Source organism: Pseudochaenichthys georgianus, chromosome 18 (genome assembly GCF_902827115.2).
Source record: "Pseudochaenichthys georgianus chromosome 18, fPseGeo1.2, whole genome shotgun sequence".
In the NCBI taxonomy this organism is placed as follows: domain Eukaryota; kingdom Metazoa; phylum Chordata; class Actinopteri; order Perciformes; family Channichthyidae; genus Pseudochaenichthys; species Pseudochaenichthys georgianus.
Window position 1 is genome coordinate 448,440 of NC_047520.1, and position 16,297 is coordinate 464,736.

Genomic DNA, 16,297 nt, shown 5'->3' on the forward strand with positions numbered 1-16,297 from the left:
CAACTTCATTTTTTTGCGGACGATACCGTGATTTATTGTGCAGGTCCCTCCATTGAGGAGGCTGTTGTTAAATTGCAGGTTGTTTTTAATATTATAGAGACGCAGCTCGCGGAGCTTAAACTTATTTTAAATGTTGATAAAACTAAAGTAATGCTTTTTTCAAAAGTCAAAAAGACACCGGAGACCACTTGGGATATTGTTAGTACGCAAGGACCTGAGTACCTGAAGTGGTTACCTGTTATAATTACCTTGGTATCTGGCTTGATGATTGTCTCTCTTTTAAACTTCATGTCAATAACCTGCTTAAAAAGCTGAGGGTTAGACTAGGTTTCGTTTTCAGGAACAAGTCCTGTTTCTCGCTTGAGGCCAGGAAAAGGCTCTGTGACCTTTTTACCTGTGCTGGACTATGGGGATCTGGTCTATATGAATGCACCTGCCCATTACCTAATCAAGTTAGATGCCGCGTACCACAGTGCACTGAGATGTGTGACTAACTGTAAAGTATTAACTCATCACTGTACCCTGTATGCCAAGGCAGGTCTGCCTTCACTAACTGTACGGAGGCTCAGTCACTGGTACATTGTCATCTAATCACCAACTGTTCAGCTACATTTAGCCTGAAAAGTTTTATGTGCTCCGATCCCTTCCTAAAGTTCCTCTAATTCTCTTTCATCACATCTTAACACACGTTTCATTTCACACAGAGACAAAGAGAAAGCATTCAGATGATGGTCAGTTTCTCAATGACGGAGAAAGAGGACAGCTGATGAAACCTGACGCTGTGCAGATGGAGGCTTTGAAGGGAAACATCGGAAAGAAGAGCAAAAAGGTAAGTAGAGAAACAACAACATGAAAAGTGAAGTCTGAGCAAGAAGCACAGAAGACTTTCACATCAAGATACAGGATCTGCCAGAAATGCATGAAAACAGGTGTCATTGTGTGGCACCTTAAGAAATGATCATTAAAGAAACGTGACTGTTCCTCTCATAGAAAAATCAATCTGAGCTGTTCTTTCAGGTTGCATCTAAAGAGTCTGAGCTGCAGGATCTCCATGCAGAGAAACAGAGGAACGAGAAGGAGCTGCAGAGCCTGAAGGGAGATCTGGAGAACAAGAACAGAGAGGTTCACGTCTTCATCTTTGAACTTTATTTTTCATGTGAATAGAGAGAGAGACATTGGGTTCATTGACCCCTCTCATGTGATCATCTGTAAACCTGCAGACAGTCAGGAAGCTGTTAGAGAAACTCAATCATCACCATGTTTAGGACCCACTGCACTGAAGCTACTTTGTTTGTACTCAGTGTAACTGTGGCTTTACATGTTATCATTATCACTGCCGTAGTGTTTCATGTGGTACTCATCTGTCTCTACATGTCCTTTTCCTTCCCCCAGCTGGAGAAAGCTCAAGCAGCCCTCGACTATGATTCCAAATATATTCCAGTAAGTTGAGAGATTTATATAATATGCACTATATAAAATATACAGTATAAATGTTGTTAATGTACAACATACATTACAACCACAACATAAAGGAAATCCATTACTGTAATAAGTCTGTTTAAAAGGCTGATATGTTGACGAATGATCAGTAGAAAATAATCTAAATAAGTCAATTAAATACCCATTTTTTCAACCACCTGAAATAAAGTTACGCTAGAAAATGTTTCATTGAAAAGCTGCATTTATGTAATTTAGAGGTATATATTATACATTAGGGGTGGGGGAAATAATCGATACAGCATAGTATCGCTATACTCAGTACTCGAGTTGAGGGGGGATGAGGGGGGATGGCATCCCCCCTGAAATAAAAACGGTCAAAATCATCCCCCTTCTAAAACTGCCATTCCCACTTTCCATCCCTTATGTAATGTTATCAATGAACGTGGCACTGGTATTACTGCTATTTAACATTAATTTTGCGCGTTTTGAGTAAAATACTGTGGGCGAGGGAGGACGCACACACGCAATGACATTTTTACCAAGTCACTGACGCTATACTATGCGAGTGCCCTAGAGGGCGCCAGAGCGCCGTGATGCGCCTGTTTGATCGATGCCAGAAGCACAGGTAACGGTCATCAATGGCCAAGCAACCAGGAGGACAACGCGATCTGAGGGACTTCATATTTAATAATACTAAAAATAACATTTCAGGGAAGTCAAGAGTCAGTAATCTTAGTCATTACTCACTACGTTAGTCACCAAAGGTGGAATCTATGGACATAAGCAGCAATAAGAACTTCGTTTTTCTCTCGTGTTAGCTAGCTGGTAAGACTCAAAAGTTGATGAAATGATACCACCAGCACCAGAAGAGCTGAAACCCCTCCTTCGAGCAGTGAACACTCTGGTCATCTCCACAGCTGAGTGTGAACGTGGGTTTAGTCAGATGAACATTTTAACCACAACTACTGTAGAAGCTCCCTAGAGGTAAAAAGCATGTCAGGTTTCTTTTCATCAAGTGTTGGCCCTCCACTGAACAAGTTCAGACCAGAGGTATGTCAAGACTTGGCTTCAAAGCCATTGCTTAGCTAACAATCCGAAAGCAAGAGCCAGACAAATTGAGACCAAAAAGCATGATTATGAAAATCTTTGGAAACTTCTATGAGATGGGGGAGAGTGGAGTAGGCAGCCATTGACAACATTGGTCCTATTTTGTATTATCTGTATAATCTTTTAATATATTTCATATTTTGTAAACAATTTCAATTTGCACTTAATGCCCTGTTAAAAAAAGTAACATTGGGAATGTTAACATAAAATATTTGTATTTGAACTGCAATAAAATGATGACGGATTAATTTTTTTCTAATTGTTTCCCTCAAATTTTTCATGAAGAATTTACATAATGATTTAATTGATTACGATACAAATGTAACCCTTTAGATACCAGCTTTGATCGTATACTAGTAACTGCTTTTTTGAAAAAATACACTATAATTCAATATTTCAAAAACTATTTTGACTTTATTAGTAGTATAATCAGCTGATCCATCTGAATAATAAATGAGGGACTGTTAACCTACAAGATTTGTACCATATACTTCCATTATAACCACATTTTTGTATCCCCTCCCCCCCTTTAAATTAAAGTGAAAAAAAGATTTTGCACTAATTGTCCTCAGCATTTGACCCTAAATGTTAGTGGTGCCATGGCAGCCCGGGGACCGCCTCTAATTCTGAGGTGCCTTGGTCAAGAGCAATGAAAGGAGTATCTGAACATCCATAACATGCATGTTGTTTTAGGAGTATAATAATTATCTGTATGCTGGTTGGTCTCCCATCCTCGGCGGGTTATCAGCACAAATTATGTCCCCATAAAATCCACCATCCCCCCTGATTTTTTTTACAACTTGAGTACTGGCTATACTTTGCGTGGCGATATTGTATCGATACATGGATACCAAGTATCGATATTTTATGATATAAACTGTAGCATATCCCTCCGAAAGATGGTCGTACACTTGACTGATGATTTGTAATTTATTGAAAACTCCAAAAACCAACGTAAGAGCTACAGAAACACACAAAACAACAAATACCTCTACGCTTCATCCATGTGAGCATTACTTTAGAATACCATTTAAGTGAACTTCACATAGTTAGCGAAGTTATAATACAGTATATAAACGAATTAAGACAAACCACATGTTTATATTATAGTTAACACTAACCTTGTGCCTCTTGCTAATACTTAATTGTAAACTTTATCTTTTGATATCCATCCATCCATCCATCTTCTCCCGCTTATCCGTGGTCGGGTCGCGGGGGGTAGCAGTTCCAGCAGAGAGCCCCAAACTTTCTTTTCCCTGGCGACATCAACCAGCTCTGACTGGGGGATCCCAAGGCGCTCCCAGGCCAGCGAAGAGATATAATCCCTCCACCTGGTCCTAGGTCTACCCCTTGGTCTCTTCCCAGCTGGACGTGCCTGGAACACCTCCCTAGGGAGGCGCCCAGGTGGCATCCTAACTAGGTGCCCGAACCACCTCAACTGGCTTCTTTCGACGCGAAGGAGGAGCGGCTCAACTCCGAGTCCCTCCCTGATGACCGAACTTCTCACCTTATCTCTAAGGGAGACACCAGCCACCCGGCGGAGGAAACCCATCTCGGCCGCTTGTATCCGCGATCTCGTTCTTTCGGTCATGACCCATCCTTCATGACCATAGGTGAGGGTAGGAACGAAAATGGCCCGGTAGACAGAGAGCTTTGCCTTCCGGCTCAGCTCCCTTTTCGTCACAACGGTGCGGTAAAGCGACTGCAATACCGCTCCCGCTGCTCCGATTCTCCGGCCCATCTCACGCTCCATTGATCCCTCACTCGAGAACAAGACCCCGAGATACTTGAACTCCTTCACTTGGGGTAAGGACTCATTCCCTACTTGGAGTGGACAGTCCATCGGTTTCCTGCTGAGAACCATGGCCTCAGATTTGGAGGTGCTGATCCTCATCCCAGCCGCTTCACACTCGGTTGCGAACCGATCCAGTGAGTGCTGAAGGTCGCAGACCGATGAAGCCATCAGAACCACATCATCTGCAAAAAGCAGTGGTGCAATCCTTAGTCCACCGAACTGCAGACCCCCCCCCCCCACGACTACGCCTCGAAATCCGATCCATGTATATTACAAACAGGATTGGTGACAAAGCGCAGCCCTGGCGGAGGCCAACCCTCACCGGAAATGGGTCCGACTTACTGCCGAGGACCCGGACACAGCTCTCGCTTTGGGAGTACAGAGATTGGATGGCCCTGAGTAGAGACCCCCTCACCCCATACTCCCGCAGCACCTCCCACAGTAACTCCCTGGGAACCCGGTCATACGCCTTCTCCAAGTCTACAAAACACATGTAGACCGGATAAGCGTACTCCCAGGCCCCCTCCAGGATCCTTGCGAGAGTAAAAGCTGATCCGTCGTTCCACGACCAGGACGGATCCGCATTGTTCCTCCTCAATCTGAGGTTCGACAATCGGCCTGACCCTCCTTTCGAGTACCTTGGAGTAAACTTTCCCGGGGAGGCTGAGTAGTGTGATGCCTCTGTAATTGGCACACACCCTCTGATCCCCCTTTTTGAAAAGGGGGACCACCACCCCGGTCTGCCACTCCTTCGGTACCGTTTCCGACTTCCACGCAACGTTGATGAGACGTGTCAACCATGACAGTCCCTCAACACCCAGAGCCTTCAGCATTTCCGGGCGGATCTCATCCACCCCCGGGGCTTTGCCACTGTGGAGTTGTTTGACGACCTCAGTGACCTCCCCCCGGGAGATTGGCGTTGATCCCCCGTCATACTCCAGCTCTGCCTCTAACATAGAGGGCGGAGTTGTCGGGTTCAGGAGTTCCTCAAAGTGTTCCTTCCAACGTCCCAACACTCCATCAGTTGAGGTCAACAACGTCCCATCCTTACTGTACACAGCTTGGATGGTTCCCTGCTTCCCCCTCCTGAGGTGTCGGACAGTTTTCCAGAACAACTTTGGTGCCGCCCGAAAGTCCTTCTCCATGTCTTCTCCGAACTTCTCCCACACCCGCTGCTTTGCCTCGGCCACGGATGAGGCTGCTGCCCTTCGGGCCTGTCGGTACCTTGCAACTGCTTCGGGAGTCCCCCGGGATAACAAATCCCTGAAGGCCTCCTTCTTCAGTCGGACGGCTTCCCTGACCACCGGTGTCCACCAGGAGGTTCGAGGGTTACCGCCCCTTGAGGCACCTAAGACCTTGAGACCACAGCTCCCCACCGCGGCTTCGGCAATAGAGGCTTTGAACACCGACCACTCTGGTTCAATGTCCCCAACCTCCACAGGAATGCCCGAAAAGCTCCGCCGGAGGTGTGAGTTGAAGGCCTCCTGAACTTGGGCCTCCTCCAGACGTTCCCAGTTCACCCGAACTACACGTTTGGGCTTACCAGGTCTATCCAGAGGCTTCCCCCGCCACTCGACCCAACTCACCACCAGATGGTGATCAGTTGACAACTCCGCCCCTCTCTTTACCCGAGTGTCCAAAACATACGGCCTCAGGTCCGATGATACGATAACGAAATCGATCATGGACCTTCTGCCTAGGGTGCTCTGGTACCACGTACACTTATGAGCATCCTTATGTTCGAACATGGTGTTTGTTATGGCCAATCCATGACTAGCACAGAAGTCCAGTAACAAACCACCACTCCGGTTCAGATCAGGGGGGCCGTTCCTCCCAATCACGCCCCTCCAAGTGTCTCCATCATTGCCCACATGTGCGTTGAAGTCTCCCAGCAAGACTAAGGAGTCCCCTTCAGGAGCCCCATACAGGACTCTTTCCAGGGTCTCCAAGAAGGCCGAATACTCTGAACTGCTGTTGGGTGCATAAGCACACACAACAGTCAGAGTTTTCCCCCCCATAACCCGCAGGCGTAGGGAGGCGACCCTCTCGTCCACTGGGGTAAACTCCAACAACGAAGCACCTAACCGGGGACTTGTGAGTATCCCCACACCCGCCCGGCGCCTCACACCTTGAGCAACTCCGGAGAAGAATAGAGTCCAACCCCTATCCAGAAGTAAGGTTCCAGAGCCGACGCTGTGCGTAGAGGTGAGCCCAACCAGATCCAACTGGTACCGCTCCACCTCCCGCACAAGCTCCGGCTCCTTCCCCCCCAGAGAGGTGACGTTCCACGTCCCCAAAGCCAGCTTCTGTCGCCCGGGTCTGGTCCGTCGAGACCCTCCGCTTTCACTGCCACCCGTCTGGCAGCGCACCCGACCCCATCGATGTTTCCCGTAGGTGGTGGGCCCGCGGGACAGAGATATAGACTTTTGATATCACTGTATTTAAATGTTGATTGTGTGGTGACACGTTATGGGACATAATTCACCTCTCTTATTGTGTTGCCACACGGACCCTTTAGTGGGAACACCGGGAGAGTTAGCCTCCATTCCTGCTAGCTCGTTAAGCAGAGCAGACGATGTGTTGACCTCTCTATATTTAATGGATAATAAAGAGTGGAACTCCGTTCTGAATACACCGCCTCTTTTCCTGGCGCTACACTGGTGACCCTGACATTTCCGAGAAAGTTTCCGGAAAATTAACGAGCATGGCTGAACGCGATGTGTTCGTAAAGCTGCCGGAATTCTGGGAGCACGCCGCGGAGGCATGGTTCGCACATGTGGAGGCGCACTTCGCCTGCCGACAGGTCCGTGACGGGGACCTGAAATACTACCATGTGGTAGCAGCGCTGGGCTGCTCTACGTCGTCCAGGTTGGTGGGATTCATCGCAGCCCCCCCACATCATGGCAAATATGAGGCGATTAATCCCCTTCTCCTTAAGACATTTAGCTTATCTGCTAAGGAGAGGGCCCGCCAGTTGCTTGACATTCAAGGCCTGGGAGACAGCAAGCCATCTCAGCTAATGGAGAAAATGCTAAATCTGCTAGGGGGGGAAGATCCCCGGATTTTATTCACGGAGATTTTCCTGCGTCACTTGCCTCCCCGGGTCCAGACGGCGCTGGCCAACACGCCTGTCACGGAGCCGCGTGCCTTGGCTGAGGAAGCGGATCGTTTTTTCCTGGCTACACAACAGCCCAGTGCAGCGACGTTAGCCGCGACGCGCAGCAGCCCATCTGCAGTCAAGACAGCATGGCGGGGGCCGGACACGGCTGTGGCAAGCCGGCGTGGAGACACCGGAGAGTGCTCTTACCACGCACGTTTCGGGACAAGGGCGAAGAGATGCATCGCTCCGTGCAGCTACAAACCCCCGGGAAACGGAGGGGCCGGCGCTCGGTAGTGGCCCTGAGCGTCGGCGGCACGTGCAGGCTCCTCTTCGTCAGCGACAGCGTTTCGGGGAGCCTGTTTCTGTGTGACACGGGCGCTCAACGGAGCGTAGTTCCCGCGTCGAGTGAAGACGTCACCCGGGGAGGGCACGGACCGCGATTGACGACGGCTAACGGCGGTCCCATTCGCACGTACGGCGTGAGGCCTATGTGTTTGTGCATCGGAGGACAGCGTTTCAGCTGGGATTTCGTGACAGCGGACATTTCTTTTCCCCTCCTCGGAGCGGATTTTTTGTGTGCTCATGGACTCTTAGTGGACGTTAAGAATAGGCGTTTGATTGATGCCTTGACGTTTTCTTCCCTCGTGTGCACACTTGGCAGCGCAGCGTACGACGGGCTGTCGGGCTCGCTGTCAGGGGCAGACACGTTTCTCAGACTGTTGACCTGTTGCTGCCCACTGGCATCTGGCCGGTACAGGGGTGTTTTCCAAGGTGGACCTGGTGCGTGGATACCACCAGGTGCCCATGCACCCCCTGGACATTCCCAAGACGGCAGTGATAACGCCTTTTGGACTTTTTGAGTTCCTGCGGATGCCTTTTGGACTCAAGAATGACGCTCAGACGTTCCAGCGCCTGATGGATTCGGTACTGCGGGACCTGCCGTTTGTGTTTGTCTACCTCGACGACATACTCGGCGCCAGCGCTTCAGTGCAGGAGCACCTGTCCCACCTCCGAGCCCTTTTCACACGGCTCAACGAACACGGATTAATCATCAATCCGGCAAAGTGCCAGTTCGGGGTGTCTGACATTGATTTCCTGGGGCACCGCGTCACCAAGGGCGGTGCGACACCTCTGCCAGCGAAGGTGGAGGCTGTTGCGGCTTTTCCTCGCCCGCTCACAGCCCGGTCGCTCCGTGAGTTTCTGGGGATGGTGACCTTCTACCACCGTTTCATCGCCCGGGCCGCACACATCATGCGGCCGCTGTATGAAGCGTTGAAAGGCAAGACCCCCGTCCAGGCGATCGACTGGACAGCAGAGGCGGACGTCGCTTTTGCTGAGGTCAAGACCGCGTTGGCTCAGGCGGCTTTGCTGGCACACCCATCATCTACGGCTCCCATTTCCATCACCACGGACGCGTCGGACTACGCGGTCGGCGCAGTGCACGAGCAGTGGGTGGAGGGCGCTTGGCAGCCGCTCGCCTTTTTCAGCCGCCAGCTGACGCCCAGAGAACGCAGGTACAGCGCCTTTGACCGAGAGCTCCTTGGACTTCATTTGGCCGTGCGGCACTTCCGTTTCATGCTGGAAGGCCGTGAATTTACGGCGTTTGTCGACCACAAGCCGCTCACCTTCGCCATGTCAAAAGTGGCGGAGCCTTGGTCGGCACGTCAGCAGCGGCAGCTTTCCTACATATCAGAGTTCACTACGGACATTAAGCACGTGGCTGGCAAGTCGAACCTGGTTGCTGATTGCCTCTCCAGAGTCGTCATCGGTGCCGTCCAGTTGGGCCTGGACTATACTCGCATGGCGGCGGACCAGGTCACAGATCCCGGCGTCCAGGCTCTGAAGGTGGAGGGCGCGGGGCTGCGCTTGGAAGACGTAGTGTTCGGCGACGCGGGCATTACCTTCCTGTGTGACGTTTCCACGGGCCTGGCGCGGCCTGTCGTCCCTGCCAGCTGGAGGCGCTCTGTGTTCGAAGCGGTGCACGGCCTGTCACACCCCGGCGTTAAACCTTCGGTGCGCTTGGTGGCCGCGAAGTTCGTCTGGCATGGGCTGAAAAAAGATGTGAGGACTTGGGCCAGGGAGTGCGTGGCTTGTCAACGCGCTAAGGTGCACCGCCACACGAAGGCCCCGTTGGAGCGTTTCCTGGTGCCTGAGAGGAGGTTTGATCACGTCAACATTGACCTGGTTGGTCCGTTGCCTTCCTCTCAGGGGTTTTCCTACCTCCTCACCATGGTGGACAGAACGACCCGTTGGCCGGAGGCAGTTCCGCTCGTTTCGACATCAGCCGCAGACGTTGCCCGGGCCTTCATTGCAACGTGGGTTTGTCGTTTTGGCACCCCGTCAGACATTTCCTCAGACAGGGGCTCTCAGTTCACGTCCGAGCTCTGGAACGCTGTGGCAGGCGGTTTGGGGGTCAAGCTGCACAGGACTACCGCTTACCACCCTCAGGCTAACGGCCTCTGCGAGCGCTTTTATCGCTCCATGAAGGCGTCCCTCAAGGCCGGCCTTACGGACGGTAACTGGGTCGACAAGCTGCCCTGGGTGATGCTGGGCCTGAGGACCGCACATAAGGAAGATCTGCAGTGTTCTACAGCGGAGATGGTCTACGGTCAGCCGCTGAGAGTTCCGGGGGATTTCCTCCCAAATGCTTCAGCTCCCTGGTCTGCCACGGCCCAGCGAGTTTTTCTGCGTGACGCGGCGGAGGCTTTCGCTCCAGTCCCGACTACTCAGCACGGTGCGCCAGGGTCTCAAGTTCCCGCGGAGCTACGCTCAGCTGGGCACGTCTTCATCCGTCACGACGCACACAGAGGCCCCCTGCAGCCCCCTTACGACGGACCTTTCCGGGTTTTGGAACACGGTGAAAAACACCTGGTGGTCGACATGGGCGGTAAGGCTGAGCACGTCTCGGTTGACCGGGTGAAGGCTGCTCACTTGGACGTGGACCGGCCGGTGGTGCTGGCTCGGCCGCCGAGACGGGGCCGACCCCCGGCTTTGATTCCTGTCAGGGAGTGTGGACCTGTTGTTCCGGTCCCTCCTCTGTCAGGGGTTGCACGGGCGGAGGTCGCTGTACCGACTCCGGTGCGCAGGTCTCGTGGGGGCAGGCGGATTGTTCCTCCCCGCCATACGGATTTTGTTTACACGTGAATTCTGGGGGGGCTTGTGTGGTGACACGTTATGGGACATAATTCACCTCTCTTATTGTGTTGCCACACGGACCCTTTAGTGGGAACACCGGGAGAGTTAGCCTCCATTCCTGCTAGCTCATTAAGCAGAGCAGACGATGTGTTGACCTCTCTATATTTAATGGATAATAAAGAGTGGAACTCCGTTCTGAATACACCGCCTCCGACTCCCTTTTCCTGGCGCTACAATATCTCCGTTAATATCTGTACTTTATCTCCGTTCTTTTTCTCCGTCAAGTTTTTGCTTTGGGAACAGTAACTTCCTGCTAATAGCGCAAAGTCACCTTCAAGATAAAAGCACGTCTAAATAAAACAGGAAGTTACGTTGCAAGACATGTTGCAATGAAAGTAACAAAAACAAAGCCATCTCCTTTTCAGGTTCAAAGAACACTCTCTCTCTCTCTCTCTCTCTCTCTCTCTCTCTCTCTCTCTCTCTCTCTCTCTCTCTCTCTCTCTCTCTCTCTCTCTCTCTCTCTCTCTCTCTCTCTCTCTCTCTCTCTCTCTCTCTCTCTTCTCGTGCTTTGGGTGATTGTGGCAATGTGGACTGACGAGCTGCTCCTGGGCAGCTGCTAGCCACCGCGCCTGTTTACTTTGTGTCCACTAATAAAGGATCGTTATATTTCCTCATCTCGCCTCCCAGCTTTTTGTTACAGCGCAAGAGCCGGGTTGTAACACATGGGGCCTCGTTGGTTTTGAACCTGGTCAATTCGGAGGTAGTTTTTCGCAAATGGAGTCCGTTGTTGTGTAGCGGAAGAACTTAACACACAGCTGTAGCCGGTGTGGCAGCGGGCCATGATGGAGCGCACAACTGATTGTTTGGGAGTAGCCATGAAGAGGGTAAGTGTTGTCGTGTGACTTAGCAGGCAGCTTGTTTGTGAATGAGAGGCTGTAGTGTGGTGTGAACGTGGTTGGAGCTATTAGCTCGGGAGCACGCTGAGGCTGCAGGTGTTTGCGGTAGTAAGTGCGTAAATACCAGCCGTAATTAGCACCTGAAGACTAGGGGGAGTTTAGCTAGTTTCTGTGAGGCAGTTAGACGGACGGGCGGGCCGCGGTGACGTGTAGGCTGTGTATTTAGCGTGAGCGTGCCACGCAGTGTTGTCATGATGGAGAGTGTAGCGAGGGGGGGGGGCGCCAGGCCCCAGATGATTTGAGGCCAAATATCACAATTACAAATACAACATTTGTTATTACATATAATTGTAACGCAATACATGATTGTCATAATTGATTAATTCATTTGAATAAAAATTCAAGTTGGTAGCTATTAAAGGCATACAAAGACAGAAATGTAATTCCTTCTTTAATATAAATATATATAAATGTTTCTTCTGCCCGTAAAGTGTCCAAACCAGGCTTTTCTGGATAAGCGCATTTTTAAAACATAGTCATTGTCCATGCCGGTTTCAGTTGGATTATTTGTCACAGTTGCTCCGATCAGATCGGTCCAGGCCCGGCTCCAGGATGAAATGACTGAGGGGGCTGTTAAAAAATCCGAGGGGGCAATTCTTTTTTCACAACAACGAAAAATACTGGCAATGTAATGAATTGACACACCAAGCTTTTTTCCTTCTCACTGCTCTACAATCTCTTTGCTTCTTTATTTTTATTCCGGATTTACCCCTCTCGTTCTTTTCCTCTGATCTTTAATAATAGATAGTTGATAGATAGATGGCTGCACTTTGGTTAACAGACTAACATTGATTTCCTCAATTTATAAATTGACAGGCTCTGTAATTTTACTATAACCTTTTCTCCTCTATCCCTTAACTCGTCTTCCTATACAGATTTGCTTACCTCTAGTCAGGATTAAAGTCACATTAATCTGGTTGATTTTTATTTTCAGGATTGAATGTTTAAATCAGGGCCTAAAACCTGGCATTTCATCAGAAAGTGACTAATATATAAACCAAATGTAATATTGGATCAAATACTACATCAAATGGACAGACACAGATTAAAAAATAAAATAAAGTCCCCTGGTTTGTCTCGAGAGTCTAACTGCCATGAGAAATATCAGATCAGTGTTCCAAAATCCGCCACTAGATGTCGCTCATTGTACCAATACGGTTGATATAATACATAACATATTATTATTCTAGTAAAAGGGCTCGCTTTGGCAAAAACCTGATCCCTAAATAATAACAAGTAACCATCGTGTGTGGTGCTATCTGTAGTTGTCTGTCTTATTTTTTGTTGATGTCAAATTGTTTTCACCAGGGCCGGCCCTTGGTATAGGCAGTATAGGCGAATGCTAAGGGCGCAGCAACCCGTTTCTGTTCAAGCTGTAGAACTATTCTCAACTGTAGTCGAAAAATCGTAAAAAAAAATCACAAAGTCAGACCCCTTGATATTTGATATTTGTCATGTTGAGTCACATTCTCCAATCAACATGTTCCTGATCTCGGCCTCTCTGTATTTCAGTTAAAACGGCTGCTGGTGCCCAGACAGAAGTTTGACGAGGAGGAGGAGGAGCAGAGGAGGGAGGAAGCTGAGAGGAAAGTTCACATCCTGGAGGAGCAGCTGCAGAAAAAGGTTTGTCGTCTCCTCTGAAAGTCCTTCACACACAGCATGAGGTCCTGCAGTGCCTCATGTTCAGGATCAACTAGACGTCCAGCGCCCTTTAGAAGAGGCTGCTGCTGCGGCTTCACATATCCGTCAGCTTCCTTCAGACACAGCTTGCAGGAAGACGGAAGCACACAGTCAGTTTAAAGTGCTTCCTAGACTTTATTCTTCTTACCAAAACTATTTTTGAATGTTCTGTATTACACAGATGTTTTTCTGAGGCCAAAGTGATAAAACTAACCAACTCAAACTGTACTGAAACGCTACTGTGAAGCAGATCAATGATGTATTGTCCTGTGAGAGAAAATGTGATGCAGAGCAGGATATGCTTTCACCCAGACAAGGATATCATGTTAAATTAGTTAAAAGTTCAAATGTCTGTATCTCTCTTTATCTTGCAGGTTCTGATGGTCCCAGAGGAGAAGACCAGCAGAGAGGACGCTGAGAAAGACCCGAAGCTCACAGTTCCTCCCAGTGCTTCATCTCCTTTATATGGTGTCTCCGAGGGCAACCAGCACCTCCATGAGAAGAAGCGGAGGGGAAAGGAAGCTTGGGGTTTTGCAAAGAAGGTGGACAACTTAATTCAAATCTTTACTTCCTCTTCTCCAAAAGACATTGATTCTTCAAGAGGCTAAAGTGATCAAACTAACCTTGAGAGAGAGAGATGGATATGTTCTGTACCACTTTACAATACGACTACTCTTATCAAGGGTTTACGAATAGTTTGTAATTTATTAATCAGGTTGTGAACACTTTATAAATCATGAATAAGCTTTTATAAGACATGCGATAAACAGGGCAACTGTGACTGGCTGCTTGCCAAATAGTGAGCCCACAGGTATCTGTACTGCTCAGCCTTATATTGGCTACCTAGCTTACTTCGTCTCCTTCATCAGCCAGCATCCTTGGTATCTGTTGCTCACTGAGTTGATTCTCGCTCAGTAGCCAATATAAGGCTTAGTCATCTTGCCAAATAGTGAGCCTGTGTTGATGTTAGAACTGGTTTATAAATGGTTCTTAAAGATTAATAGTGTTTACAACCTAATTACAAACCCTTTGTGAATCCTTTATAAGGGTAGTCCTATTGTAAAGTGGTGCCCTATGTTCTGTGTTGTCTCCCCCTTAGTTTCAGGCAGGAAGATGTGAGGAGTTTTATAATTCTCAATCTGTGGAACCACACATCATCATCGGAGGGTTTCTGTGTTACTGCCACAGAAACCCTCGTCCAGGATTCAATATTGAGGTCCGCCAACAGGGCATCTGTATCCGTCTGAAGAACATTACGACTGAGGTAATGTTGTGTGGATGATCTCTGAGAGCTTTATGAGAGGGAATACTATCATTTAAACATCCTCCAAATGAGCCGTTGAATTCTTCTTCTTCTCAAACTCTCATAATGACCTGTTGAACCTTAAGAACCCCTTTTCTCTTGTCTCTTTCTGTCTCTCATCCTCCCTCCCCTGATTTCACTTCCTTCAGGACAAACATCTGGGAGGCTCGAAGTTACATCTGCAGGTTAACGACACCAAAACCTGCATGTACACATTTGATCAATCTTTCAAACTCAAGGCTGGAAGATGTGTCACTGTGAGTCCTTCTTGTTGTCTCACGTTGTGTTGTTGCATTTTCCCTGCATTCATTTATTTGATGGAATGATTCTGCTTGTAAGTCTGTGGTTTTGTATTTGACAGATGTGGGCAGCCGGTTATGGTCCCAATCGTTCTAACACTGAGCTGGAGTGGAAGGACCTGAAGCCCTGGAAGACCGGAGACAGACTGTGGTTCACCATCGATTCATTCTGGTTGTAACATCACCTGACATATTTTAACTACCCTCCTTTCTGCTCTCATTGTGCTTATCTTACCCTGCATCTATCAACAGGGGCAGATAGACTTCTGCTCACTGTCTGCCTAGCAACACATAGCTGGAGTTATTGTTGAACTTGTCCCCGTTCGGTGAAGACGATGTGTGAAGTGACGGAGCAGATTAACAGCAAAAACACATGAGAGAAAGTTACAACATTATAACATATCTGAACATTACTCACAGGAACAGAAAGACTCCGACGGCGTATATTGCCTACATATAATTCACTATTCAAGTCTATGTAGTTAAGATGAAAAAATGTGTTTTATTTTTGTATTTACATGATGCTGATGTACACTTTTGATATTTGCTTACGGCCATGTTAACTTTAAATATGTCCCGTGAGAGATAATGTTTAATTTTAAGGTGATATGTTTTAATTATATTTCTGAGCCGTCTGGTTCTGGGACGGGCTCCAAAAACACTTTGTTTTAGTTTCACTGAAGATGGCGAAATGGGGTTTAGTATTCTCTCTTTCTCTCTCTGTATTACGGCTTTTGGTGTTATGATGTACTTTAGAATTTAAATCAATTCAAACGGATGATTTTTGATCTTATAAATGCAATTCATGTTTGTATTATCTGCGGTGTTTTAGTCAACTGACTTTTAATTTATAAAAATACAATAAAGCAAAATGAATTGATGTAATTTATTCCTGCATATAAATTACTACTCCTATTTCTAATATTAGTAATAACAATATGGTATTCATCTAAACATGATATATTTAATTAGTTGTATTACAAATATTCAACTTATTAAAACGTACTATATGTTGGTATAATTCTTTCTTTTTTTTCAAATCTTTACTCCACATTTGTAATTCTTATGTTTGAATAAAAATATGTATTTAATTGTTTTTATTTTTATTGCGCATTCTTAATTTAATTTCCCTTTTTTAGGTTTTTTATTTAATTCAATTTCACGTATTTCGATATTGATAAATTCACACAATTGCTTTTAACCATTTCAGTTTAACTTGAACAGTTTTTCCCTATTTTCACATATATATATATATATATATCTATATATTAATCCTTTATAATACATATAAAAATATTGAGCAACCAGTTCAAAAGGACTGAAACAATTCTTTCTCAGAACAATAAATAAGCAAATAAAAAAATACACAATGAAAAATAAAGTAAATAGGAAACGAAAAAATTCTTGGTCAGTGGAGGAAATCCCAAATGACTCAATAATAAAATAAATCTGCCCTTTATTTCCTCTTTTCAGTTCACTTTT

At 47.4% G+C, this 16,297-nt stretch overlaps 1 protein-coding gene across 1 annotated transcript; it reads left to right on the forward strand.

Annotated features, from left to right (window-relative positions):
* The first annotated feature begins 556 nt into the window (after positions 1–556).
* On the forward strand, positions 557–15,695 carry LOC117463589 (lamin-A-like). Its single transcript, XM_034105909.2, has 9 exons — positions 557–575; positions 705–829; positions 1,018–1,122; positions 1,393–1,440; positions 13,046–13,156; positions 13,588–13,755; positions 14,313–14,477; positions 14,666–14,773; positions 14,878–15,695. Exons 2-9 carry the CDS (start codon positions 767–769, stop codon positions 14,992–14,994), a joined length of 885 nt encoding a protein of 294 aa, XP_033961800.1. The 5' UTR covers positions 557–575; positions 705–766; the 3' UTR covers positions 14,995–15,695.
* Positions 15,696–16,297: the final 602 nt, after the last annotated feature.